The sequence below is a fragment of the Gadus chalcogrammus genome, chromosome 11, assembly GCF_026213295.1.
Source record: "Gadus chalcogrammus isolate NIFS_2021 chromosome 11, NIFS_Gcha_1.0, whole genome shotgun sequence".
Classification (NCBI taxonomy): domain Eukaryota; kingdom Metazoa; phylum Chordata; class Actinopteri; order Gadiformes; family Gadidae; genus Gadus; species Gadus chalcogrammus.
In genome coordinates this window covers 5,264,340-5,291,582 of record NC_079422.1, presented here as the reverse complement: position 1 = coordinate 5,291,582, position 27,243 = coordinate 5,264,340, and the positions used below count along the sequence as shown (strand labels likewise).

Below are 27,243 nucleotides of genomic sequence, written 5' to 3'. Positions count from 1 at the left end.
AGGGCAACACAAATTGAAAAAGAAAGAATGGGGGAACATAGACAACCTCCTCACTTTTGGCCTCAGCCCCAAATGGTTTTACATCAAATGTGCTCTGCATTACCAGCGTCCAGATGCATGATGCACAGCAACTCTGTCCAGCGCAAACTGGGGGAGTAAACCTTTGTGAAATGTTAGACAGAGGAAATCATGAGCAAATTGTAACTGAATATTATTAATGATTCAGAAGCAGCTGGTGGCGAAAATATGTTCACTGAGTGACAGGTGAAGAGCTGCCAAAAAAACGTAGGAGCTATTTACAATAAACATAAACACAAGATGTGCAACCGGGTCTTCAGCCTTGAGTACTGTCAAAGAAGTTAAAGACACAAAACCAAGCTGACCTAGTTGTACAACAAAAGAGACCAAAGGCTATCTCCCTACAGAGTCTAGACAAAGCAGGGGGGGGAAACAGTTCCCCAAACCCCCAACGCCACGGCCCATGTATGTGGGGATCGCAGCCTGTCTCTGAACACCTGTCCCTGCCTCGGCCTGTAGATCCTGATCCACAATGAGGATCCCTTGACCAAGGGGGACAACATGGCTAAGCCTTCCTGCATCCTGGATAAGGAGAAGGAGCAGAAGGAACACACCACGCTCCCTGACTGCGTCCCCCTGGAGATCAACAGTGCGTTCTTATCGCTGATGCGTCTAAGTCGACTGTTTGAGTCTGTGTGTGTGGGAGGGTTGCACGTTTGTGTCTGTGTCTGTGTCTGTGTGTCAGTGTGTTCGTATGTGTGTATGCGGGAGAGAGAGGGTGTGATAGAGAGAGTGTGTGCCTATGCATGTGTGTGTGCAGGTGTGTGTGCCTTTGCATGTGTGTGTGTGCAGGTGTGTGTGCCCAAGCCTATTGAGCATGCGATAGAGGGAGTGAATGCACAATATCCAGCCGGTGGTATGTGCCACCAACACAGAGCCCCTTTTGTACTAACTCTCTCTCTCCTTCTCCCTCTTCCCTGCCCCCCTTGAACCCCACCACGCTCCCGCCGGGCCTTCCCTCCACCTCCTCCTCCCCACCTCCTCGTCCCCATCCCGGCCTCTCCTCCCTCCAGTCCCGGGGCTGATCTACTCCATGCTGGGCCTGGTGCCCGCCCACCGGGTGAAGGAGCTGGTGCGCTGCCTGGGCGTGACCGACCGGGAGATTGAGCGGGCGGAAATTGACTACCACACCTGCAAGGAGGCCCACTACCAGATGCTACGGGTGTGGGCAGAGAGGGGTTCCCGGGGCGGGGAGGCGGGCCGGGGAGGCGGTGTGTTGCACCGCCCCCTGATGCAGCAGCTGCTGGACAGACTGAGTGACATGCACCTGGGAGGGGCATTGGAGGAGCTGGAGGCAAAGTACGGCATTGTGGGAGGGCAGGTGGGAGCAGCTTAGAGTGGGCCACGGAGAGGGCACGCACACACACACACACACACACACACACACACACACACACACACACACACACACACACACACACACACACACACACACACACACACACACACACACACACACACACACACACACACACACACACACACTCAAACACACCCACACACTCAAACACACACAAATAGACAACATGTATTGTGAACGTTGGAACGTTGTTTGCATCTGCACACAAACACGCCTTACCAAGCCACAAATAGCGTAATAAGCTTGAAGTTACAGTCACGGTGGAGTCAGCTACGACTCCATTGGTGAGTTCCAAGTTTCAATGTACCAGGAGGACCAGAATTTGGACTTTGATGATATTTTTGAACGATTCCTCACTAACGTCAGCACATTATTAAGTGTTTCATAGTAGCAACACAAAAGAAAGTCAAGGTTGTTTTGTGCCATGAGGCATGACTTTACTTAAGGTTGACTCACAGTCAACCTTATTAAGTGAACCAATAACCTGGTAGAACATTGACCGATGCTAGTCCTTTTAATCAAGAGCAGAACAAACAAAGAGCATAAAGGCAGGCAGCTAAAGAGAGCAAAGAGCACAGGGATACTGTCCACTTTAACTGAAGGGGTTTCTTTCCATGGAGAGCAAGGGATCTTCATGGGGCAGTGCACCAGACCTGTAGATTTCAGCTCAGCTGAGGACCCGCAGAAAACATTAAGATCAATCCTTACCCCCTGAAGACTCTGACTGAATGCAGCAGATGAACTCAAAGCACAGATCTGACGAGCGGACCGGCCAGCTTGTTAAACAGTTCCATCCAGCCTTTCTAATGACGTGGATTAATAAATTAGGGTCATACCGTTTTTCAGCTTTCCGTGGCTACATGTACAAACCCGATACATTTCTGCCTTAATCAGCCAATTTACTCTCACTCTGGCTCCCAGAGTGAGAGTAAATTGTAAAGCATTCCTTTCCCCATTATGCAAGCATTATTCATGACTAACTCACTGAAGATCTGGACACGCCCTGGCTTGCTTTACCCTAGTCATGGAGCTTCTCTAATGGGTCATGTTAAAATAGATCCACGGCATTGGCAGGACTCGTGGGCTACTCTTGTATGAGGAAGAACCAATTGTTTAATCATTGACTATTATTATTAACTGAACTCATGTATATTTTAATCCCTTTTTGGATTGCACAGGACATTCTTTTTTGTTGTGATTCAGTTTGGCACTTAATGATAATTTTTTTTTTTGTTTTTAGCTTATTTTTGGTTAGGGTAATAAAACCATACAATATTATTCTGATGATAAATGGTGTTCAGAGTCTGTATGTGTGTCCTTTTTATTTTTCATTATACTATTTCATCCATTTTTTTTATTAGAGAATTGCCTTATTGTTTTATTATAACCCAAACTCAATCTGTTGATCAGGGTTAGGGTTAGTTATTGTGTTGAAAACGTTCTTGATGTCATAGTGTCACCTCTGAGCGCTGTTTCGGTCCATAATTGCACCACCAATCAGCGCTGTTTGACAGCGGACTTGAATTCCTCTGTGTTTATACATACACTGTCTAAAATGGTTCCCTCCTATATCCTTCGAGGAATCAATATGAATTAATGGAAATCAAACACAATCAATCACATCTCTATAAAAACCCGTCGTCTGCCCAACAACGTGCTGTCGCCTCCCCAGCAGCGTGCTATCGCCTCCCCAGCCCTGCACTGATTCCCGGTGGCTCAGATCCAGTTGTTCTTGTCTAGCCAGTCGCGGCTGTAAGGAGGGTGCAGGTGAAAGGACCGAGGAGGGAGAGGGAGGCACCCACACAGAAAAGCAGAGGAGGAGACAGCTATCAGAAACAAAAGATGACTGCGTAAAACAAAATGGATACGGCAAAACAAAGGTAAGTCGTAAATAAAGATTAGTCTAATCAAAAAAGTATATGTATTGTAAAATAGGCTATACTTAAATGATAGGTCTTTATATTGTTGTTTTATTGCTGAAAACGTGAAATGTGTGTCTGGGGAACCGGCGGCTTGGTGCGGGACTCTGGGTGCTTTGATCCATCTATATTGAGGCTTTCTAGACGAAAAGTGTTAATAGAATAATAATAATAATAATATTAATAATAATAATAATAATAATAATAATAATAGTAATAATAATAATTGATCCGTTTTTTAAAGCGCTTTTCTAAGTACTCAAAGACGGAGAATAATACCCTCTGATAATCGAGAATCGTTGGTGTAGGAACCTGAATACATTCCTCCCGGTAACTTAAAACCATGGACACATGTTGTTGAGCTGCTGGTTGTCGCACACACGCACGCACGCACGCAAGCACACACGCACACTCACACTCACATTCACACGCACCTGTGTGGGGGTGAGACTGCACGTGAAGCTGAACCGTGTTTTTATGGTTTGTATTTTACTGCCGATGTTTAGGCCGAACGCTGTTGGTGTCAGTAGGATTTGTTCCTTCATTTTAGACGTCCTATCTGTCCTACTGTCACTCAGGATACACTAGTCACTATGGTCATCATTATGATAAAGGCCTCAGCAATATAAAGATAAAGTTGGCCTACTGTGGACCTAGATGAGAGCTAATGTTTCTACATCTTTTGTAGATTTCATATTTTCACTGTGTTTCTGCCTGTCTGGATTGATGTTTTTAAACTAATGTAAAAGTGTGTTTCACCTACGAACCCATTCAACCTGCCTTCACTCAACAGGCCCTTTGTAAACAGAGCTTTAATGGTCGAAATATTCATGTAATTCTATGTAATTTAGTATTTCACTGTTGAGAATTCCCACAATGACATTCCATGACCGTTGGAATTTACTTTCCGCCACAAACTTGTTCTGCTCCTAGCCCTTTTTACACCTTGGTCTTTCTTCTAATCAGTAACTTTGTGTGTGTGTGTGCGTTTGCGTGTGTGTGTGTGTGTGTTTGTGTGTGTGTGTGTGTGTGTGTGCGCACGTGTGTGTGTGTGTGTGTGTGTGTGTGTGTGTGTGTGTGTGTGTGTGTGTGTGTGTGTGTGTGTGTGTGTGTGTGTGTGAGTGTTTGCAGTCTGTCCTCCAAAGCATCCCATGTAAACAATGGCGAAGGTAGCGGCCAAGCCCAGGACGAAGCGGCAGCCCAGTGGGCAGACCGGGGAGGAGGGCTGGAGTGGCAAAAAGATCAGGACACTGCCGAGATGGACTCCGTCGATGGGATCCTCACTGCCGATCCCCTCCTTGTCCACAGGGGGTCAGAAAACGTCAAGCATAAGTTCCACTCCATGGCCTATGTGAGGATTTCCTCTTGACTTCACTCACTGCCTATGGGGGGGCCGTCCGTGGTTAATGTTGTTACAGTGTAGCATGAGGCTGACCCTGTCCTGTTTACAATCTGCCCCTGTTGTAAGCGTCTCTTCAGCAAAATGTCTAACCCCTCCTAGCTGCCCCTGAATCACGTGACATGTATTTCATTTCACTTTCACTTTCGATTAAATGTAAAAAAATAAACGGACCAGTTGCATTGTGGGATAGGCTCGGCTGTGCAGGCCTAATGTTGCCCTTTACCTCAAGATAGACAGACTTCATTCATCCCAGATGGGGAATGATGAACACCTTGGTGATACTGTGCATCTCTGTTGCTATATATCTATATCACACACACACACAGACTCCCTCTGTGTGTGTCTTCCAGAGACGGACCAAGCAGAAGGTCGTGACCAACTTTGCGACGGTTAAGGGGATATCTGCGGCCAGTAAACCCCGAGCCGCCCTGAAACAGGTCCTCTTCAGCCAGGGTGTGTCTGACAAGAACAACGTTCCTGAGGTACCCGCCCCACACACAGTCCCACTCACACACACGAGAACCACACCCTGAGGTACCGCTCCCGCACACAGTCCCGCTCAAACCTTAACACGCACAAGAACCACACCCCTGAGGTACCCGCCCCACAGAGTCCCGCTCACACCTGAACACTGGCAGACAGTAAGACATGCAGACACACAATAACACAGACGTAAGGAAGGAATCTGTTCTAATAAATATCTTCTATAAGCTCGAGAACAGGAAGTGATAGAGAGAGGATACTTCACCCAGCCCAAGAGTCAAGTCAGTCTGACAACCCAATCCGCTTAACTCGGGCAGTGGGATGCTGCTTAAACATGCCATCAACCACACACACTCCGCACAGGTGCTGTCATATCGTCCGCCATCTCACCTGACCTCTCCATCTCTCCTCCCTCGTCCTCCCCCCTCCAGGACAGGGTGCAGGTGGAGGCCTTGAAGCAGGCTCTGCAGGCCTACCGTGTGCCTGCGGACCTGAGGTGGGTCTGGGAGGGGCCCGGCCAGGGTACCACGCTGGAGAACAGCTGGACGGACATCGTGAAGTCCCACTCGGTACCTCCTCTAGATTCCATCCTCCCCATGTCATCCTCTAGTGTTCTCTAGATACTGCAGGCCTTCCTATTTGTGTGTGTGTGTGTGTGTGTGTGTGTGTGTGTGTGTGTGTGTGTGTGTGTGTGTGTGTGTGTGTGTGTGTGTGTGTGTGTGTGTGTGTGTGTGTGTGTGTGCGTGTGTGTGTGTTTGTGCATTTTCTATTGGTCTTTGAGTATGTTATAATTAAGCATGTTGTAATTAATATAGTAGTAGTTCATTAAAGGGCCCCTGTTTCACCACCGGGTGTGAGTGTAATAAGCCGCTACAAGCCGTTTCAAATCGGCCTTAGTGACATCACAAGTGGGATGGTCCACCTAGATGTAAGAAGGATGGTTGAGCTTACCAGCTGCTACAGTCCACTGGGTAGGCGGTTGATTGACCTATCCAGTATACATCTGGTTGGTTATGATGTAATTTAGTCACAGGTTAGGGCAGATTTTGAAATGGCTGGTAATGGCTGATCATACTCACAGCTGGTGGTAACGAAGGAGCCGACTTTTCCTTGTGTTCCCTGGTGCAGACCATGTCAAAGATCCAGAGACACCAGCAGGAGGCGCTGTGGGAGTTTGTTCATACCGAGCTCACTTACATTAACAAGCTGACAGTCATCAAGGATGTGAGGAAGCCTTCTGTCCCCATTGTAATCATTCAGATGATCAAACTTGCTTATCTACTGAGAAAAACTCTGATGACATGTTTTGTGAAATCTTCCATAACATTCTCATGTTAAAAAAGTTAAAAAAAAAGTACCAGCAATATTGTCACATGACATGTTGATCGATGATGTGTGATGTGTGCTTGTTGTTTTATAGCTGGTTATTGCTGCCCTGGTCAACCTGCAACAGCATGGGTTCCTCCTGGAGGTCAGTGGGATTTGTATGTCAAAATAACTGTTACCACTCACAACGTCTGCTTAACACGGAGATGGGTGAATGAAACCATCTGCACAACTTCACAATCATTTAAATTAAAAAGAAGAATTGCACAATTTGTTCAATTTGTTGCGCAATTCTTCTTTTTAATTTAAATGATTGTGAAGTTGTGCAGATGGTTCCATTCACCCTAAAGTTTACATTCATACCTTCTCTCGTCCCAGATCACCCCCAGGTCGCTCTTCTCCAACCTCTCTTTAATCCTCAATGCTCACCGCCAGTTCTGGCAGGAAGTGATCTATCCCATGTTACAAGAAGTGCGATGGACAGGGATGCCCTTTGACCCCAGGAGTTTAGAGGCGGGCTGCCTGCAGGTAATAGCATTCAGTCTGGCAGTCAGGTAATAGCATTCAGTCTGTCAAAGTCAGGTAACAGAATTCTGTTTGTCAAAGTCAGGTAAAAGAATTCTGTCTGGCCATTAAAACGAAAAGAAAACATATTTGTTGTTGCCATATGTTAAATATCATTAATTAATTAAATTATGCAAGGATTATTAATCTTCTTTCTTTCTTTTCTTCTTTCCTTCTTTGTTTGTTTGTTTAATTGTTTGTTCCATATCTTTCCTTCCTTCTTTGTTTGTTCCCTGTCCTTTCCTGTCTCAGTTCAGTGAGCGTTTCTCCAGCTACATACCGTACTGCTGGGAGCAGGAGAACACGTTGGAATTTGCAAAGCGGCAAATCGACACAAACCCTCATTTTGTTGTTTACCTGAAGGTACATTCACACAAACACACACACACACACACACAGACACACGCACACACACACGCATGCACACACACACACACACACACACACACACACACACACACACACACACACACACACACACACACACACACACACACACACACACACACACACACACACACATGCACCCACACACATGCACCCACAAATACACTCACTCACACACACACACAAGTATCTGTATTTTCCATCTTTGTATGCAGCAAATGATGATTCATAACACAGAACAACTTTGTTTCATTAGAACCACACAGTTCACGCTCCTGCTCACAACGGCTCAGAAAACCACTCAGAGGTGGATGACATGAGTTGTCACTCTGGGTTGTTTTCATATGCCACTTATCTCTCAGTACATCATTACATTAAAAGTCTTCTCTTAGTGACTGAGACACTGAGAGTATTCTCTCACCGCCTAGATCAATGTCTCTTTGGTCATAAGAAAACACAATTATCTTTCGTTATACCTTGTCAGAATTTAAAATGAACAGTGGAGCAGAGTGGAAGAGGTTGCTACTGAATGTGCTGAATGTGCCATAGTAACGCTACTGTTTGGTCCTGTGTGTGCAGTGGGTGGAGACCCATCCTCAGTGCAACCGCATGCGTCTGGGGGACATGCAGGCCAAGCCCCACCAGAGGATCACCAAGTACCCCCTGCTGCTCAAGGCCGTGCTGAAGAACACCCCTGACCCTGACCTACAGCAGACCATCAGGGACATGGTGAGAACCTCCCCAACAGAAGCATGTGGTGGTGGATCAATGGCTTAACCTGCCGGTCTAGGAGCCCTTTAAGCAATATTTATTGGTTAAAGGCGGACCTGTGGTGCTGTTATCCATGTTGTTCCCACTTATTCATTAAACTCTCTTCCGCAGGACCATAAAGGCCCAACAAAAATATATATGTATCAAAACAGTGTGATCCAGTTCAAAAGTCTGGATAGGAGAAAACTGATCCAGTTCACAAATCTGTACAAAAGTAAATGGATCTAGTTCAAGTCTCTCTGACCGCTGATGGATCATTTATGTATTTACCTTCCATTGTCCCTACTCTCTAGTTGTCTAGTGTAAACGGTTTTCTGGAGACCATCAATGACTACCTGAGGTGTATGGATGAAGAGCATGCCCTTTCCATCTCTGCCCAGAGACTAGAGGGATATGAAGTACCGGGAATAAATGAGGAAATTGACAAGGTAAAACCTTTTAGGTTTCATAAGTTTCCAGTTAGGGTTAGATGCTTACGTTATTGGCGGTAGTAAGGGAAAGGCGAACCAAGTTTCATCAACTCTAGATGATTTTATTCAATACACATGTGTGTCACTATGGACTCTGCGATGCATATCTTACCATGACAAATCTTTTCAGCATATACGAGAGTTCTGCCACTTTGACCTGACACTCCCCATGGTGGGAGTCGGTCCCACGTTTGTTCGGAAACTTCTGCTGGAGGAGAACCTGAAGATGCGTGGTGGGAAAGACAGCAAGGTGAGCGCCACCCCTTCCTCCCAGGGTTGGAGGTAAGCTTGGGAGAGCCCATCTCTTCTCTGTTGCCATTAAGGCACTGATTGGTTCCTGCTCTGATGCAGGAAGAGGTGGTGGCCCTGCTGTTCTCAGATGTGCTGCTCATTTCCAAAGTGCAGAAGAAGGTGGAGAGGCTGAAGGTGGCGCGCCCTCCTCTGGCTTTGGACAGGACCTGCTGTGTGCCGCTGAAAGACGGCTGTAAGTAATGCCAGGGCTGGGTTCACAGCTGGGAATCATGGAGGCATTTCCCTTCATTTATTCAGGGATGGCGGAATTGTCCATATTATATTACTGATAATGCAACTCTCGGTGGTACAACTCTTGCTTGTGTCCCCACCAATGAACAATCAACTTCATGCCTTTGATATTAACTGTTGATTAAATGGCGGCCTAATATAAGATACCTGACCAATCTTCTTTGTCCAGTTTCATTTCTTCTCGTGGAGGTCAGTGAGCTTGGCTGTGCTATGAACGTCTACATATTTGTGACGGCCACTGCAGTGAGCTGCTCCAAGTGGGTCTCCACCATTCATCAGGCAAAGGTCAGCACCACCATACTGTTGTGTGTTTTGTACAGCATTGTCGATGTGTTTGTGGATCCATTATATATCTTGTGCTCTTTCCACAGGCCACGCTGAAGACCCTGAAAGAGGTTGAAACCAGCAGACAGTTGGACAGCCAGAGAATCCAACCCTCTTACACCAAGCCCATCGAGGAGGCCAAAGAGGAAACCATGGAGACTATCAACGAACATGTTGAGCAATCAGCGGACGATACCATTCTGCATCAACCTTCTGTGGAACCTCTTAAAATCCAATCCGGAAACGGTTTGTTTAAGCTCCCTTCATTACCGGTGGCAATTCAACCTTCAACCTATCTACCTGTAAATGACAGTGACACAATACCTACTCCTCAGTTCAAAGCAACAGAGCCTCAGAGCAAGTCATTGAGCATCTCCTCCAGTAAACCGTTAGACAACAAGACTCCTGAGTGGATTGAAAAGCAGGTGAAGCAAAGGGCAGATGAAGAAGTGGAGGTAGTGTTTCTAGGGTCAGAAGAGCGAAGGGTCACATGGAATCACAACAAGACCTCTGCAGCAGATAATTTGAGAAGCAAACCCAAAGATGGAAAAAATCCCTTCATCGGTAAATACCCAGAGGTAGACTATCCGACCGTTGAACCGGTCGCCCCTCCAAAAGACCATCTACTGAGCAACTCCCCCAACTCATTCGAAGAGGTTCCATCATCACCCGTTGGCGGGACAACAAGGCCAATGAAGACGGGGTACAATATCCAGCTGGTGGACCATAAGGTATGGACAGACCCCGGCAAAAGCCTTTCAACGGATGTGGCTTTTCTAGAAGTGGGGAGGTTCTCCAGAAAATTAAAGTCCCCCAGGTTACGCAGAAGAACACAACACGTCGATGCATACCAGACCCACGGGACTGTTTTTGGAGAATCAGAGATGGTGTGGACAACTCCACCCACCAACTCTTCATCCAACTCGGACTCGGACTCCAGTCAGAAACTCCAAGGACACTTTGACCAGAGACACACAAACAACGACACCAGCCTCAGAGTGCTCAAGCTTGGCTTTCTGAAGACGCACCCGGCGCTGTTCTTGAACATGTACGAAAACCACGTCTCTCCAGAGCCTGAGACTTTCTCTGAGCCGGAACTTCCCCAGGAGCTCCCAGAGGAGAGGAACTCTGTCAAAGCACAGAGGAGTGCCTCCATACCGGACATTCACAAGCTTCACGCCACCTCCACCAGCCCAGTGCTGAGAACATATATTGGGGAGCGATCTCCTCGCTTCAACCGCCACCCACATGCACACGTGTCTCCCGTGGAGGGGCTCTTGGAACGTGCCAAAGTGAGGGTCCGGAGAGAAGGAGGGCAAACTGGAAGGAATGAGAACGTGCAGGACACAAGGACATGGATCCCGCCACCTTCTCCTCCATTGTTCTCCGAGTCGCTGTGTCCATCGCCCAGCGATGGGGACCGGGAGGTGGAGCTGATGAGACACAGAGTGCCCACAGTCAGTCAGGGATGGAGGGAACAACTTGTCGATGGAGATGCAGAAGACAAGAAGTACAGGTGAGGTTGATTCCCTAAATTGTTATCCTGTTTGTTTATAAAGGTAGAGGGTCTTCATTCAGGCCCAAGAAGCAATACATTGTGATGATGTCAAGCAGAGATTTGGGACAGGATAGTATTATGGTAAGGATATTGTACTCCGAAACAAAATTGTCCAAAATCTGGGACATCCTATGATCAGACCTTTAGAGGGGCTCATTCCCTAATGAGAATTGGACATGCATACAGTGACTTCTGAAGTGTTAAACCCATTATCCTGTAACCCTGCTGAATCAGTAATTTCACTGGCTAACAATTTACACATTGACTTTCCAAAGTAAGTAAAACCTCATATTATAGCAAAGCAGATATGATGAGAAATTAAAAAAACATGGTTTCAGTTGCTGAACTTCATGGGGACAGTCCATCATATCTAAAAATAGCAATACAAGAAGCATCATACAACACAGATATATTCATATCAGGTCGTTCCTCAAATCTCTTGACCTGTATCGTCTATAATATAGCCATAGTAGGAAAGAAACCATTACTTTTCAGAAGAATTAGGGGACACCTCATCAAAGATCTGAGTGGCAAATGGCCCATGGTACCATTGTCAGAAAAAATAACAACGTTTATTAGGCAAAAAGCAGACTTAACAAAGGGCATTACCCTTGACCCCAAGCACAAAAGTAAACAAAATAGTTCAGTCTGGTCGTGATGGCGATCCAATTCTAGCCATGCTTTGAATGTTATGTAGAGTCTGCGCTGAGACTTGGAAAATGTTAATTACAAGTAAAGTTCAAGCAACTGATTTGCCAATGTGCAAACACAACTCAACTGTGTGTGTGCTTGTGTGTGTGTTTGTTTGTATGCGTTTGTTTGTGTGTGTGTGTTACTGTAACTGCTGTATGTTCAGCGACACTCTACTGAACATTTTTGTCCTGTTAATAATATAATTTCCTCTTCTGCATCCACTTTTCAATTAGGTCACTAGAAAAACATTAACTGTTGTCGAAAGTACAACTCTTAAACTCTAACAAGGAAAGAGATCAGGAAACCGCTGAAAAAAGGTTTTTGTTAGAATATTAGTACAGAATATCAGATGATCTTTTCAAGAAGTCTCTTCAGGAGATGTGGGTGGGTGTTTTCCCTCACTTTCCTCACTTATCATTCATATAGCTGCATAAGGCCAGATAATGATTATAATCCTGCTAAGGGTATAGTACAATTCTCCCACACAACAAATTGAATAAGAAGAAGTTAGCAGGTTTCATGGTGCAAATTAAAAACAAAAGTTGAAATGTTCAAATGAATTGCTGAATGTTCTGACATAGCATGGATACTATCCTGATCCCGTGACTGCACGTTCTGTTTCACTACACGAATCAGTTTGGACCTCCTGCTGCCCACCTCGATTTCAGTGGCCTGAATACTTGCCTTCACAGACCTTCAGCCAATCAGAGTAGCCTTCCAGTCAAAAGATTGCAACAACTCTTTAGGTGCATACTCTTTATCTTGCTTAATAGTTGTTATTGAGTCTATTTTAGCAATTAATGCATATATGGCTGTGTTGAATCTAATTGTTATGTTATTGTTACCGTGGCCTTAAAATCATCCACTATGACCCAGTCCCTGATTGGCCTGATTATGTCATCAGCTACGACACAGTCCCTGAAGCTAAAAGCTAAATAGCAATCTGCAATGGGCTAGAATGAAGGTGAAGCCAAGTAAGTCTAGGAGTCTCTCAATTGTTAAAGGAAAGGTAGTTGATAAGAAGTTTGCTATAAATGAAGAGGTGATGCCTACAGTTCTGGAGAAGCCAGTGAAGAGTCTGGGAAGGTGGTATGATGCAAGCCTTAGTGATAAGGCACAGGTTGAAGAATTGAGACAGGAAACTAGACAAGGTATTGCAAAGATAGACAAGTCAGGGCTGCCAGGTAAGCTTAAGTTGTGGTGTCTGCAGTTTGGTTTATTGCCTCGGCTAATGTGGCCATTGACGGTGTATGAAGTTCCTCTGTCAAAGGTAGAAAGGATGGAAAAAATGATCAACTCTTTTGTCAGATAGTGGCTCGGAGTCCCACGCTGCCTAAGCAGCGTGGCCTTGTATGGGAAGGGCATTGTAGAGTTGCCCATATCTAATCTGACAGAAGAATTTAAATGTGCTAAGGTTAGACTGGAGATGACTCTTACTCAGTCCAAGGACCCAGTGGTGAGGTGGGTTGCACCCACAGTTAACACAGGGAGGAAATGGAAACCAAAACAAGCGGTCCAGCAAGCTCAATCGGCACTTAGACATAGAGATATTATGGGCCATGTTCAGCACGGGCGGGGGGGCTTAGGGAGGGACGTAGGTAAACCCTCGTGGGGTAAGGCTTCTGCAGGGGAAAGGAGAAAAATGGTAGTGGAGGAAATACATAGGCAGGAGGAGATTGTAAGATGTACTAAGGCAGTGTCACAGGCAAAACAAGGGCAGTGGGTGAATTGGGAGGGAGTGGAGAAGAAGAAGATAAAGTGGAGAGATCTATGGAGCATGGAGGCTAGCAGGATCAGATTTATGATAGGTGCCACTTATGATGTGCTCCCATCTCCCCAGAACTTAAATCAGTGGTATGGTGAGGATGAGACATGCACACTATGTTCCTGTGTATGCAGCCTCCGCCATATCCTATCAGGGTGCAAGGTAAGTCTCTCCCAGGGGCGGTATACGTGGCGTCACAACCAGGTATTGAAATGTTTGGCAGAGGCTGTTGATGATAAACGGGGAGAAGCTAATTCATCAGCCGCTAGTAAAGAGGGTAGGCAAATTAACTTTGTGCATCAGGGGGAAAAGGCTAGACCATTTAGAGGCAGGCACAGAGTCGGGCAGCTAAGTAATGGAGGAGCCTGGGAATTGAAGGCGGATCTTATTCAGCAGGTTGTTGTGCCTCCACACATTGTTAGCACTCGGCTAAGACCAGATATGCTATTGTGGTCAGACTTAGAGAAGATTGTTTATTTTATTGAACTTACAGTTCCTTGGGAAGACAGAGTTGAAGTAGCTAATGAGCTTAAGAAAGCGAAGTATGCTGAGATGGCTGAAGAGGCAGCACAGAGAGGCTGGAGTTCGCGACTAAGGCCTATTGAAATCGGTGCACGGGGGTTTGTGGCTAGATCTGCTATTAGCTTGCTGACTGAACTGGGTAATTGTGGACGAAGTCTGAGGCAGGCGGTTAGTAACATGTCCGTGGCAGCAGAACGAGCAAGTGAATGGCTGTGGGTAAGGAGAAAACATACCTCCTGGGGTGCAAGCTGAGGTAAGCCAGCTGTGCTAACGTGAGCTAATATGCCAACGTGTTTGTGTGGTCAGGGTTAGGGGTAGGGCTAGGGGTACGATGCAGGAAAGAGTGTTTAGATGCATTAAATGTGGCAATGTGGTGGCAGCATTGAGGGGGGTGAATCCAGGACGCTGGTTTCATTGTTAAGCCTTCAGGAGGTGTCGTGGGCCTAACTTAAACGAAACATCTGTGAAAGAGGGTGCCCACTTGATAACCCCAATGATATTCTGCTTACTGCTTACTGCTGTATTTACTGCTGTTAATTGGGCTAGTTGTCTCGTGTTTTTTTTCACCTTTGGTTGGTAGCTCAGTAGCCAGCGTGCTTATAAGGTTGGTTTGGACAGGGGCTTCTGAATATGTGTTTTCCTTGGATTTTGGCACAAGGGATTATAACATCTGATCCTGTGTATTAATGAATTGGCCCAGTTACGTCATCAACTACGACACAGTCCCTGATTGGCCCAGTTACGTCATCAACTACGACACAGTCCCTGATTGGCCCAGTTACGTCATCATCTACGAAACAGTCCTTTATTGGGACTGATTACGTCCTCAACTCTGACCCAGTCCCTGATCGGACCTGAATACGTCGTCATGGGCGACTAGAGGTCCAACTGATCCATGTAGAGAAACATAATGTGAGGTCACGTGATCAGGGAGGTCTCCAGGCTCGTTCTGACAGAAAGGTGGATCAAATTGGTCGTTATTAGTGACTTAGAAAGTGTTGTAGACAAAAAACATAAACTTACATTTACATTTAGGGCATTTAGCAGACGCTTTTATCCAAAGCGACTTACAATAAGTACCTTTGTCATAAGAAGTGCATCAATATATCTCTGTCGGTACAGAAAGGATGTTCATAGAACCAAGTGCAAGTATTACAATCGCTAGGCTAATCAATTCCCCGTGTTACAGCCATGATAGCAGCTACTGCAGTTGCTACACAGTTAAGTACTATAATACAATACAATACAATACAATACAATACAATACAATACAGTGTACAATGGTGGCCAGAAGGGGGAGAGTGGCTATGCAGTGTCGAGGTGGACTCTGAACAGGTGAGTCTTGAGTCTTTTTCGGAAGATAGTGAGCGACTCTGCGGTCCTTAGAGCGGCAGGGAGCTCGTTCCACCACTGAGGTCCCAAAACCGAGAAAAGTTGTGACTTTGCTGAACGGCCTTTGCTAGCTCTTAGCGATGGCGGTTCCAGACGTCCAGCTGAGGTAGTTGAGCGGAGGGATCGAGCTGGGGTGTGTGGCTTTAGCAATGCTTGGAGGTAGGCAGGGGCAGTTCCATCAACTGCCTTGTATGCCAGTACCATCGTCTTAAATTTGATGCAAGCTACTACAGGGAGCCAGTGGAGGTCCCGGAAGAGGGGGGTCACATGGGAGAACTTCGGTAGGTTGAACACGAGGCGCGCTGCCGCATTCTGGATGCGCTGCAAAGGTTTAATCGCAGAGGCAGGAAGACCAGCCAGGAGTGAGTTGCAGTAGTCGAGGCGGGAGATGACGAGTGATTGGACTAGAAGCTGAGCTGCTTCCCTTGTGAGGAAGGGCCGGATTCTGCGGATGTTGTAAAGTGCAAATCTGCAGGATCGGGCGACGAGTGATGTTTGCAGTGCAGGATAACTGATTGTCCAATACCACACCAAGGTTTCTGGCAGTTGTAGAAACTTCTATACCCTATAGTTATACTTAAATATGCCTTTAGTCTATTTGCCCCTCAAATTAAGGCTTCCTTCCTCTACTGACACTATAACCACAACACCTAACACTACAGCCAGGGCCTATGGCCCTCTTCCCAGGATAGACCTTACACTACAGCCTTATGGCCCTCTTAACCAGTGACCTCCTAACTGGCTTCGGGAATGCCTTAAACCATGCCCTCTTGTGCCTTATTGCTTAAGACCAATTTGACCCAACCTTCTAAATTGGATTGTATTGTTTTGTATTTTTTTTACATTTTACTTATTTTTTCATTCTACGCAAAGAAATCTACTTCCTACTTCTTCTTTTTCTTCTTTGGCCACTACAAACATTAAAGGTACATGCTGCCCCCTTATGTACCCACTGTTTCACATCATGTCTTCATAAAGAATACTGGATATTTAACATGTAAAGCCTTTGAACCGGTATTTATTTATTCCTTCCATCTCTAAACAGACAAGTTAAGAAATTCAACTTCAGAGGGCTAAATTAATGATTAATTATTGATCATAATTTATGCATATATATATATATATATATAGTTTTTTCGGGGTGTGAGATGAAATAAAGGCATACTTGATTACCCATTAAAAGAGTATACATTCACCAATGATTCAAATCTCAATCTGAGATTCAATCTCAGTCTGCAAAATCATAGAATTTTCAAGTAGTTCAATACCACAAATGGTTGAAAACATGAACATAGTTCAAAGCTTTTTTCACTCTGTGTTTTCCAGCCATATCTTCGTGAATGAGCTGAGTGTGGATTGGCCAGCCTTGTGCTTCGACGATGATCAGGATATCGATCATCTCGAGCCGATTGACGTCAGCAACGAAGGCACAGGGATTCTGGAGGACATTCAAAGGACACTTACCACATTGAACATCAGAAGAGTCCAAGAATCAAAGATCAGCCAGGTGTAATTCAGGCTGGATCAGGTCTCAAGACTGGATGGACCTCAGATACCAATTGAAATGTGTGTGTGTGTGTGTGTGTGTGTGTGTGTGTGTGTGTGTGTGTGTGTGTGTGTGTGTGTGTGTGTGTGTGTGTGTGTGTGTGTTTGTGTCGCACACATGATTTGTTTGAATTATCATGATACATCTTAGCACTTTTCAACCAAATAGTGAGGAAAAATGTGAGTAACGAATGTACCATTTTAATTAACAGCAAATTTAACTAATGTGATTATTCAATACTTAATTTGCACCACATCTGATGTTATTGCTTTATATAAATTATGGCTAATGTGACAATACTCTAATTCAGCAACACAAAAAATTATATATTATTTGTACCTAACAGATGTATAACTATAATTAAGTCAGTGTTTTTTTATAAATGGATAAACATAGAAAATATTTTTTTTGTTTCAAATGATCGATTAGTTTACATTTTGATCTCTAATTTATTAATGTTTACAATTTTAATTTTAACATTTCCACATTAAAATATCTACAATGACTTTGTTATACATTTTGTTGTTGTGTACTTACATTATCCCATATGCTTTCAACTACGTTCAAACTCATAGAAATATGTATTTTTATTCTAGGCAACGCGTGCGTTTTATTTGGTCGCCTATCAATGGCGTAATTTCCCCTTTACCCCCTTACTTCCGGTTAACTATTCCAGTAGAGACCTCATTTATTGATAGGATATTTCAATATCGATCTAGCTTTACTACGATATGCTACTATGAGAAGGGGCTCAAGCCAGCCTCTGAGCTAATGCCTACGGTAACGTTATAACGTTACTTACCACAACATTCAACATACTCATAAAGTCATTTTCCATATCATTGTTACCAATTATAATTGGTAAGGCCCCTGATTAGCCCCTGATTCCACAAAAGTTCAAAATGTTTCTTCGACATTTGTAAGCAGGTCTCCAAAAGGGTTTGGTGCTAATTTTCCGATAGGGTGCGCTCTAATAGCCTAAGCAAAAAGATCAATTACATTTCTGAAACTTTGTTTATTTTACATGCTGAAAATGTTTTCCTCTTGGACCAAAATGTCGATCATGATATATTTCTCAAAGATTTCGGGAGACCCTAAAAGATTGCAAAAAAAAATCTTCAATCTTCCAAATCTTGACACACAATTTGATGCATATTGTGGCGACTCCTACCCCCTGGGGAGTCTGGGTAATGGGGTATTCATAATGTTGTTTGGGGAAAAGGGGGTTTATTGTCTTTAGATAACTTGTTTATGTTATTAGGTTAAGTGGGGTTAACGGGTTTGGGGTTCTTTATTGTTTGTGTGTTAATTGTGATGTGTAGTGTGATCGGGACCATTAGTGAGAGTGTTGTGTGTGTTGGTCAGGTGTGCCGTGTTTTCTGTTGTGTGTTTGAATAAAGGCAGCTCTCGGGGTCGTGCGGTGTAATGAGGCACGAGAGTTGCGCCGCCATTCCAACCTGGGCTCCCGTCTCGTCCTTCCCGCGCTGCTCGCCACATTGGTGTCTGAAGTGGGATTTGGCCTGCGCATGCGCGGGGGGATTTGAGTTTCGCGGTCGAGCCCATGGACAACGCACCCTGCGCTATGGGAGCGCAGCGCCCCCCTGTGGACACGACCAGAAAGCCCGGAGGACCGGCAGATGCTCACCGCCCCAGGACAGTGGTTAGGCTGCCGAAGTTCACCGGGGTAACGCAGTTGGAACCATACCTGGCCCAGTTCCGGCTTGCAGAGTGGCACAACGGCTGGGATGCCGAGGAGGCGGTTGTCCACCTTGCCCTGGCGTTGGAGGGGACGGCAGCACGGGTGCTGCTCGACCTGGACCAAGCGGACCAGCGAGACCTTCAGGCCCTGATCCAAGCGTTGGAGAGGCGGTTGGGTGAACGGGTCTCCAGCAACGAGAGCAAGCAGTTGCTGGCTTCTCACCGCCGCCGGGAGGAGGAGAGCCTGGGCGTCTACGCTGCTGACGTCCAGCTCTTGACCCGACGCAGCTACCCGGAATTCAACGCGGCTACACGGGAGGCCCTGGCGCTCCACGCTTTCCTGCGGGGACTGCAGCCGGAGAGTCTCGGGCAGCATGTCCGCCTCACCGCGCCCCAGACCTTCGATGCGGCTCTGGACCAGGCGGAACGGGCTGAGGTGGAGCTCTGCCGCTGTCCTGATGGTGCATCCGTGGACGCGGCTGGGGCAGCGGCCGCCCCCGGCACAAAGAACGTGGAGGTCAGGTCCAGGCAGCGGAAGGGACGGACGGCCACCCTTCCCGCCACCGAGGCGGCTGAGTCTTCCCGTGCACTGTGGCGGCACGACAGGGCTGACCTTGAGCCGCAGCAGTGTCGGCAGCTTAGGCTGGTCGAGGACTGCGGGTGGACGGGGCAGCGTGCCACCCACCCTCGTCCCAGCCGCCGGCGTGGCCGTCGGAAGGCCAGACGTCGGAGGGCGGCGGAGGATGGGGCGCCCGAACGGCGCTCCAGAGCCCCCCTACAGCAGAACCTGGTGGGGGCCCCGAAAGAGGTGGTTCCCGACCACCACACCCCCAGGTCCTCTGCGGACAGTTGGAGACGGGCGTCCCAACCCGAGGGGAAGGCTGCACCGCAACGGGGCCACTACTGGCAGGGGCCAAGGCGGCGGCGCTGGCCCCCTGAACACTCGGGACTGTGCATTGGGTGTTGGGGTCGTCGGGACGTCTGACCCCTAAGGTGGGGGCTGTGTGGCGACTCCTACCCCCTGGGGAGTCTGGGTAATGGGGTATTCATAATGTTGTTTGGGGAAAAGGGGGTTTATTGTCTTTAGATAACTTGTTTATGTTATTAGGTTAAGTGGGGTTAACGGGTTTGGGGTTCTTTATTGTTTGTGTGTTAATTGTGATGTGTAGTGTGATCGGGACCATTAGTGAGAGTGTTGTGTGTGTTGGTCAGGTGTGCCGTGTTTTCTGTTGTGTGTTTGAATAAAGGCAGCTCTCGGGGTCGTGCGGTGTATTGAGGCACGAGAGTTGCGCCGCCATTCCAACCTGGGCTCCCGTCTCGTCCTTCCCGCGCTGCTCGCCACAATATTATCTCTGGACTCCCGGTAGGCCTACTACTCCCACAACGAGACTCGTAGTGGGGGTTATCTCGGCCATGGTTGAGAAGGAATTGGGGGAAAGGAACTTTGGCTTTGACTCGCTGAGGTTCCGATTGAACAGCGACATGGAGGAGTAAGGGATTGTTGCCTGCGATTGTTGCCCGGGATTGTCTCCCGCCGGTGCCCCGCTGCCGGTGCCCGGCTGCCGGTTCCCGACTGCTGAAGCACAACCGCCACGGGGCTCCACCGCCGCCGCCCGGCAGCGGGGCACCGGCGGGAGACAATCCCGGGCAACAATCGCAGGCAACAATACCTTTCTCCTCCTGAACTTTTGAGTGGGGTAAGATGCATTTCCCAGCATGCCCATTTTCCCATAGAAGTGGCAAGCCCTTTGGCCCAGAGTTTCTGTAACCCCGGGAGTCACATTACAACTGAGGACCAACAGCTCGGTGCCTTCCACCGGCGCTGATGGAGCTTTAGACACAGCAACACATAGGGGAGGATGTATACACTTATGCCACAGCATTGTTAAATACTTGATACTGATTGGTCAATACCGTTCCAAGGGTGTGTGCATTATCGTTCAATAATAGGACAACTCTTCCTTCCTTTTAACAGTTCTTAAACAATACGCTACAAACATTCACAACAGCGGTCAAATACAACTAGCAATTTTTTTTCCAGTGGACATAGTTGATTAAAGAACAATAACATTATAGTTAAAAGTAACTAATATTTAATCATTGATGGTAAGTGTGGTACAAGAAGAATAAACCACTCCTGATTCTGGTTAATTCCTTACCTATAAAATAATATCAAGCCTGCAGAACTATAGATTCACATTTATGATCTCTTATGCCACTGTAGTGAGCACTTGGTGACAGTCCCCTCATACACCACTGTAGTGAGCACTTGGTGGCAGTCCCTTCATACACTACTATAAATAAATGTGGCTATTCAAGGCTAAAAGCTGAAGGACCCCCGCTGGGTCCACGCGGTGCCGTAGTAGGCTACTCCAAACCACCCCGGTCCTTTCTCCACATGCTGCTGTAGGCCCTCAGGGGCCTTCAGGTCACATGCTTTCGTATTATATATCTATTTTTATGAATATCTATTTTCTGATAATAAAGATAGTATGGAGATCAATATGGACGCTTTATCGATATCAAAATTATTATTATTACATCGTTACATGTAAAAAGAAAAAGAGAGCGGGGATCCCTCCTCTACCAACACCTCCGCCTCCTCACGCCAAACACCTGGAGAGAGCAGGACAAGCCAAGCTTGAGGTGGTGAGCTCTATTCAGTTCTGTGCCCGACTGTGTTCGTGTGCGTGTGTGTGTGTGTGTGTGTGTGTGTGTGTGTGTGTGTGTGTGTGTGTGTGTGTGTGTGTGTGTGTGTGTGTGTGTGTGTGTGTGTGTGTGTGTTGGTGTGTGTTTCTGTCTGTCTGTCTGTCCGTCTCTCTGTCTGTCTTTCATATTTAACTTTGAATGAGGAGGTTATCAGCTGATTGTTGTAACACTTTAAATTGTATCTGTTTAATCTTTAATCTGTAACGGAAAGTAACACATAGGCCTACAATAATAAACGTTTAATTTAGTTCAACACTACAACTATTTTTACGTCACTAATTTTATGTTATTATTTAGTTCCTAGGAGACAGAAAGATTTAAGATAATCTTGCTTGCTCCTCTTGCGGTGAAAATAAGCCATAACGACACTGAATCAATTCCACTCGACCGCTATTCTTTTGCGTGCGATACACTGCGCGTATTACGGTAAGCGCTATGCATTCTGGGCTACGATGTAAAATGGAAGTGGGAGCAGCCAGCATGTTGTGTTTTCAATAATACTTTGCCTTTTTCTTATTTATCGTGTTATGATTTACATTGCACAACAAACGATTCCGCATATACACTGTTTGTGAAAATACCTATACTGGTAATTTTTTCATTACTTGTTTACTTATGTTTTCATTATAAAGATGCCTAAGTTGGCAGTAAGCGCACGACTAGGGGTCATTGTATGATCCTTAATGACAGGGCTGTGTCAACGTTGCATACAAGAACAGCTCAGCTAGCTATATATTTCCTGACGTCTACTTACTACGACAGATTTGATTTTTGCTTCTCACAGGGCAATCACCATGTCTATGTTGGGAGGGTTGTTGAAATGCGGCGTGCCCTTATGTCAGCTCCCAGGATCTCTACTTCGAGCAGCTAGGAGCATATCCACTGGTAAGAACTGCGACTTGATACAACACGTTTGCATATGCATTACATAATGGTTTAGTGCCTGATGTTCAATTAAAATGTCGGTTTGCAGTACACGACTGGTTATTTCAATAGCCCTCGTATGGTGTTTGGCCCTAGGGTCAAAGTCAATGGCTGAAACCCAGAGCTACCTGTAGGCATCTTTGAGCAAGACCCCTACCTGGTCCTATTAACATGTATCTGCATTCATTGTCGATCTGCTAATATGGATCACTGTCTGCTAAATACACAATTTTAAATTAGAGTAGCCTTCGTATTCAGTAGAGCACACCAAATAGAACCTTTCACATCTGGTGTGTGTTTCCCTCCAGGGATGGGCCATCGAGTAAGGATGCATTCTATCCCAGAGCTGAAGAAGGTGGACAGATGGACAGAGAAGAGATCCATGTTTGGAGTTTATGACAACATAGGCATCCTAGGTAAGTTTTCACAACCTAGTGTGAGCAAATAAAGAAGACTGCTTCTTGTGTCTTGTTCATTTACATAATTACATATATACCATTTGGTAACGGCGGGTTAATGGCATGTTATTCAAGTTGAGATAGACGGGACACAGTGTTGTTTGTAAAAACACGCTCTACAGTGAGCATTACTAATTATATATGCTCTGATTCAATCTAGTCAACAATTGGACCACATTTTATGTGTTTTCTATGTGCTAATATGTATTCATATGTGGCAAATCAAAACGCTGCACAAAGTTAAGATTGAAAAGTGCATCCGACACGCGTCTTGCTCCTTAAATCAACCTGATAGTATGCTGGGTATTGGGGCTGAGCCCGAATATTCGGATATTAGTTTGTTCGCTAGGTATTTTAATCTGAATTCAGTATTCCAATGCTTGTTTGTTTATGAAACAATTAAAGTACAGAAAGTATATATATGTTTAATGTCTGTGCATATTAAGGGACTGCGGGTAGAAGGCTAGGTTAAATTTTTCAGAATATCCCAGGGATAAAATATCGATAACGATATTGTAAGGGAGCTGGACGTCAGATTATGCTTCACATCCATGCTTCATTTGACACAATGGTAGCAGTCATCAGAAAGACCAAATATGGGATAATCCGATTATCATTCCTTAGTTTTGGATATTGAAACGTTATTCATAGCATTTTGACAGCTGCCGTCCAGTGTGAGGATACGCAAGCCATTAACCCCCGGTTAGTGGTATTAGAAGGGTGTTAAGTAAACGTTAGCAGCTATTTGAACGAGTCCAAAAGACACCAAAAAGCCCTGACTACTAATAATAACATGTTGGTTATTTTGTATACATGAATAGAACAGGTAGCAATGTTTTTTTCATTTTATGGCAATCTGTCCCCCACTATAGCGCCTGTGTGATTTATCACCGGGTAAATAGCAGTATCTTGCTGTGAAATATGTTCAACACTGTGCACAATATTCAAAACACCTATTTGCTTTGTGATCATCTTAAGTAGGCCTACTCTCATACTTCGGTTACCGTGGCTTCGGGAACCTTTAGGCTGCATTGAAGCTCTGCCGTAACCAAGTCCGACTCAGACTGATCAGTGGATCCGAAATCCACCGACGTGATTTTGTAGTTTTTCTATTTTGCTTTGTTTTACCGATTGAACCACTTTAGAAATGAAAAGGAAAAAAGTGATACATTGATAAGAACTAGATCTTGCATCATTGGTCTTAACCTGCTACGTTAGAGGCAGTGAAAGATACACACTATGCATATTTTTTTTTCCATTATTTTCTCTCCAACGATTATTAGGATATTCCTTTAGAAACCTTACGAATATTCAAAGCATGATAATATGTATCCGGGCCAGCCCCACTGGGAATGATAATAAAGAGAAAGGATGATGAAAGCAATGGCATATTGATTATACTCTACTCTACTTTATCATCGTGGACATATCATAACATACCAACATTTAGAAGATTCCTCCTCAAAAAGCATGCAACAATGTTCCTACAATTAATTCCATAACATGACATTACAGCATCAGCATCAGCAATACATTCAAAGCTGATGACATGAAAAAATCAAGATATTCCCAAGTAACAGTTGCCCCGTTTCCTCAGGGCATCGGGGTTTGTCCATCATTTCATGCGGTCCATTTCCCCGGTGGCTAACCTTTTCCCCACCACTCATTAAGAAGACATTCACAATGATGTCTTCACCATCGTGTATCATTACATAAATATGGGTATCATTTACATACAGCCATTATCTCTATTTATAAATGAATAAAATATTGCCCCCATTTTTTTCAATAAAAGGTGAGCACAGATTCGGACATGTTATACTCAAGAGCTTTTTCTTATTTGTATCGGCTCAAGAGACGATCAAAATACACAAGCCACATTTAACAGGACCCCAACAATTCAGATGCAGCAAATCAAGGTTTATTTTGGGTGAAATGAAACACAGGGGCGATAAGCGCTTTGTGTCGGGCCCTTATGAATGGCTGTGTTTTTGTGGCTTCCTAGGGGACTTCAAAGCGCACCCCAAGGACCTGATGGTGGGCCCGAGCTGGCTGAAGGCCTTCCAGGGCAACGAGCTGCAGCGACTAATCAGGAAGAGAAAACTGGTGGGTGAGAGGATGATGACTCAGGACAGGCTCAACCTCGACAAGAGGATCCGCTACTTGTATCGCCACTTCAACCGCGTCGGCAAGTACCGATAAGGAGGAGCGGGGGGAGGAACCAGAGACAGGAGGACATACGAACGTCACACAACCTCATTTTGTTTCTCAATGCAGGACTATTGGAATCTCAGCGTTATGTTGTGATGACTTGTGACTTGGCATACCGGATTTGTGATTAAACTTTGATATATGTGAAGAACACTGTTGTTTGATTCCATTTCTTACACAAATAAAAATATGTGACATAAATGAAGGATTCTTTTTTATTATACTACATTATTATTCTCAGGCCCTTCTATTTACTTCAATGTAAAAACTACAGCGTATGGAACTACAGCAATCTACTGAAACCTGGTCATGTGTCCTCGCAAGTGACGTCTCCAACGGAGGGATGTAGGCCTGCGTGTAGTATCAGGGTGGGGAGAGGTAGGAGGGTGGGGGGAGCACGAGCCTCCTGGAACCATTTAGCACACTTCTTGTATTTTCTCCAATTTGGCCATCGATGGAATAAAGCCTAACAGCGTAGAGTGGCATTTCGGGAAAAAAAAAATCAGATGTATATAATACAACACAATCTACCTACAATACAACCCGGGACAAGCGGAGAGGGAGGAAAAAAGTCGAGTCAACAAATCTATAAGGGCAACCACTGTACCGCAGTGTGGGCCTGCTGCACGCCCTATCCGACAGAAAGCTGCAGTACTGCATGGTGTATGGTGGGAGGGAGGGAGTGTGAGAGCAGGGGAGAGAGGGGGCGGGTTGGGAAGAGCCGCTAGCCTATACCGCACCAGCGTTCCTAGTCCAAGTGGAGGGAGCCACGGGAGCGTCGCATCATTGCAGTAGAGTGCCGTAACCCACCGGAGAGCCCGAACTACCGCACTTCACCGCCAAAAAAACACCGCGTTCGCCTGGAGAGGGAGGTAGACAGCAGTGGTTGATATTAAAGAGGTTAAGACGACATTTTCCCTTTAATGGCTCATTTTGAAATCGTAAGCGTTTAATGGGCCAGTGCTGAGATTAAGAGGAGGCAACTCGCACGACGTCAAAGGCGTGTTTTTTTTTCATTCAGTTTGGAGCATCTTTGAGGACCGCATCATCCTTTGGAATATCGGCTTCTCGAAAAGCTTACACCTTTCCACCTGCTTCTTGGATATTTAATGGATTACATGATACAAGTACTTTTCTCTTGAGATTGCATTGCCCGGTTCACTTTGTGGTCCCGCTGTGGTGCGTTGAGTGAGTTATTGCCCTCGTCCTGCGGTAGGCTATTCCGCTGATGACTTGCAGTGCGAACGGCTCCTTGTAAAATACTGCACCAATAACCTAGGGCTTTATTTCATCTCTGTCTGCCACTCTGTTCACTTTGGTAATTGAAATATTGGACTTCGTTTGGACCACTGCCCTAATATGTCTGGTGTATTTTGTGGTCTTGTCCCCCCCCCCCCCCCTTCTTCTACTTCAGACCCTGGTCTCTGCGCCCCATCACCCCTCCTCCTCCTCTTCATCGCTGAGTGAGTCAGTTCGAAACAGCTGCATTGAAAATGTGAGTACTAATGCGGGGTTTCTATTGTAGGCTACTCTCTTAAGAAGAAAATGAAGCCTACTGTCAAACATTTTTTAATGCAAACGGGTTGAAATGAGTGGGCTGATGAGTTGATGCTGTTTCTCTCTGATTGGATTTGGACTCCCGATTTGTTTCGGCTTGAAAGATTCTGCTGACGCAAGTCATTTTCACCGTCATCACACCACTAAATTATATATAGAAGACTCAAACATGATTCAAAGCTTGCCGTTTCAAGATTACATTGGAAATGCGTAGGACGGCTATCCAATTCCCCGTAGTGACTTTGATGTTAATTTTGCAATTTAAGATAAATAGGCCTACACAAACACGCACATGCACGCGCACGCACGCACGTACGCACATAGACACATAGGCCTATACAGAAACACACACATGAATTTATCAAATTTCCTTTATAATGGTTTATCATGCCAAATCATCGATTTGTCTAAGGTTATTGTAGGTCTGTTTTTGAAATAGGCCAGAGTTGGCAGAATTATATCAGAATAATGAAGACCTAGGCGACCATACTAATTACACTTAGTAGTCCTCCATTAAGGACAGTATTAGAACTGCATCAATATGGTAAGAACCTTTTAGGGATGCATTAACGCTGATTTAAAG

At 45.5% G+C, this 27,243-nt stretch overlaps 4 protein-coding genes across 8 annotated transcripts in view; all 4 read left to right on the top strand.

The window, feature by feature from the left end:
* Positions 1-1,419: 1,419 nt before the first annotated feature.
* plekhg6 (pleckstrin homology domain containing, family G (with RhoGef domain) member 6) lies at positions 1,420-17,832 on the top strand. 4 transcript variants are annotated; one of them, XM_056601559.1, is made up of 15 exons: positions 1,420-3,318; positions 4,489-4,708; positions 5,086-5,241; positions 5,674-5,811; positions 6,371-6,466; positions 6,663-6,713; positions 6,947-7,096; positions 7,385-7,495; positions 8,099-8,248; positions 8,584-8,718; positions 8,891-9,010; positions 9,112-9,244; positions 9,473-9,588; positions 9,675-11,143; positions 16,884-17,832. In XM_056601559.1, the coding sequence occupies exons 1-15, from the start codon at positions 3,299-3,301 to the stop codon at positions 17,068-17,070; spliced, it is 3,252 nt and encodes a 1,083-aa protein (XP_056457534.1). In that variant the 5' UTR covers positions 1,420-3,298; the 3' UTR covers positions 17,071-17,832. The 4 variants fall into 4 exon arrangements, with proteins under 4 accessions (XP_056457534.1, XP_056457535.1, XP_056457533.1 ...); XM_056601560.1 differs by having other exon boundaries at positions 4,480-4,708; positions 5,110-5,241; XM_056601558.1 differs by having other exon boundaries at positions 4,480-4,708.
* Positions 17,833-17,972: 140 nt separating this feature from the next.
* On the top strand, positions 17,973-21,475 carry LOC130392159 (uncharacterized). Its single transcript, XM_056602603.1, has 2 exons — positions 17,973-20,164; positions 21,361-21,475. Exon 1 carries the CDS (start codon positions 18,665-18,667, stop codon positions 19,784-19,786), a length of 1,122 nt encoding a protein of 373 aa, XP_056458578.1. The 5' UTR covers positions 17,973-18,664; the 3' UTR covers positions 19,787-20,164; positions 21,361-21,475.
* A 474-nt stretch (positions 21,476-21,949) lies between these two features.
* mrpl51 (mitochondrial ribosomal protein L51) lies at positions 21,950-25,323 on the top strand. Its single transcript, XM_056602121.1, has 4 exons — positions 21,950-22,099; positions 22,295-22,395; positions 22,743-22,850; positions 24,898-25,323. Exons 2-4 carry the CDS (start codon positions 22,305-22,307, stop codon positions 25,092-25,094), a joined length of 396 nt encoding a protein of 131 aa, XP_056458096.1. The 5' UTR covers positions 21,950-22,099; positions 22,295-22,304; the 3' UTR covers positions 25,095-25,323.
* Positions 25,324-25,943: 620 nt separating this feature from the next.
* Positions 25,944-27,243, top strand: part of vamp1b (vesicle associated membrane protein 1b) — a 7,419-nt gene continuing 6,119 nt past the window's right edge. The window contains exons 1-2 of one of the 2 annotated variants that reach the window (XM_056602754.1): positions 25,944-26,315; positions 26,518-26,598. In XM_056602754.1, coding sequence (XP_056458729.1) covers positions 26,597-26,598 — 2 coding nt within the window. In that variant the 5' untranslated portion in view covers positions 25,944-26,315; positions 26,518-26,596. The remainder of the gene's footprint in view (positions 26,316-26,517; positions 26,599-27,243) is intronic. The other variant, XM_056602753.1, reaches the window with a different exon arrangement.

What these genes read in the sequence shown, in the direction of transcription:
- plekhg6 (XM_056601558.1), top strand. Translation starts at nt 3,299, where the DNA reads ATGGATACGGCAAAACAAAG. An exon ending in TGTGCCGCTGAAAGACGGCT is followed by an intron (nt 9,245 to 9,472) that starts GTAAGTAATGCC and finishes TTCTTTGTCCAG; the next exon opens with TTTCATTTCTTCTCGTGGAG. An exon ending in GCAGAAGACAAGAAGTACAG is followed by an intron (nt 11,144 to 16,883) that starts GTGAGGTTGATT and finishes TGTGTTTTCCAG; the next exon opens with CCATATCTTCGTGAATGAGC.
- LOC130392159 (XM_056602603.1), top strand. Translation starts at nt 18,665, where the DNA reads ATGGACAACGCACCCTGCGCTATGGGAGCGCAGCGCCCCCCTGTGGAC.
- mrpl51 (XM_056602121.1), top strand. Translation starts at nt 22,305, where the DNA reads ATGTCTATGTTGGGAGGGTTGTTGAAATGCGGCGTGCCCTTATGTCAG. An exon ending in AGCTAGGAGCATATCCACTG is followed by an intron (nt 22,396 to 22,742) that starts GTAAGAACTGCG and finishes GTTTCCCTCCAG; the next exon opens with GGATGGGCCATCGAGTAAGG. An exon ending in TGACAACATAGGCATCCTAG is followed by an intron (nt 22,851 to 24,897) that starts GTAAGTTTTCAC and finishes GTGGCTTCCTAG; the next exon opens with GGGACTTCAAAGCGCACCCC.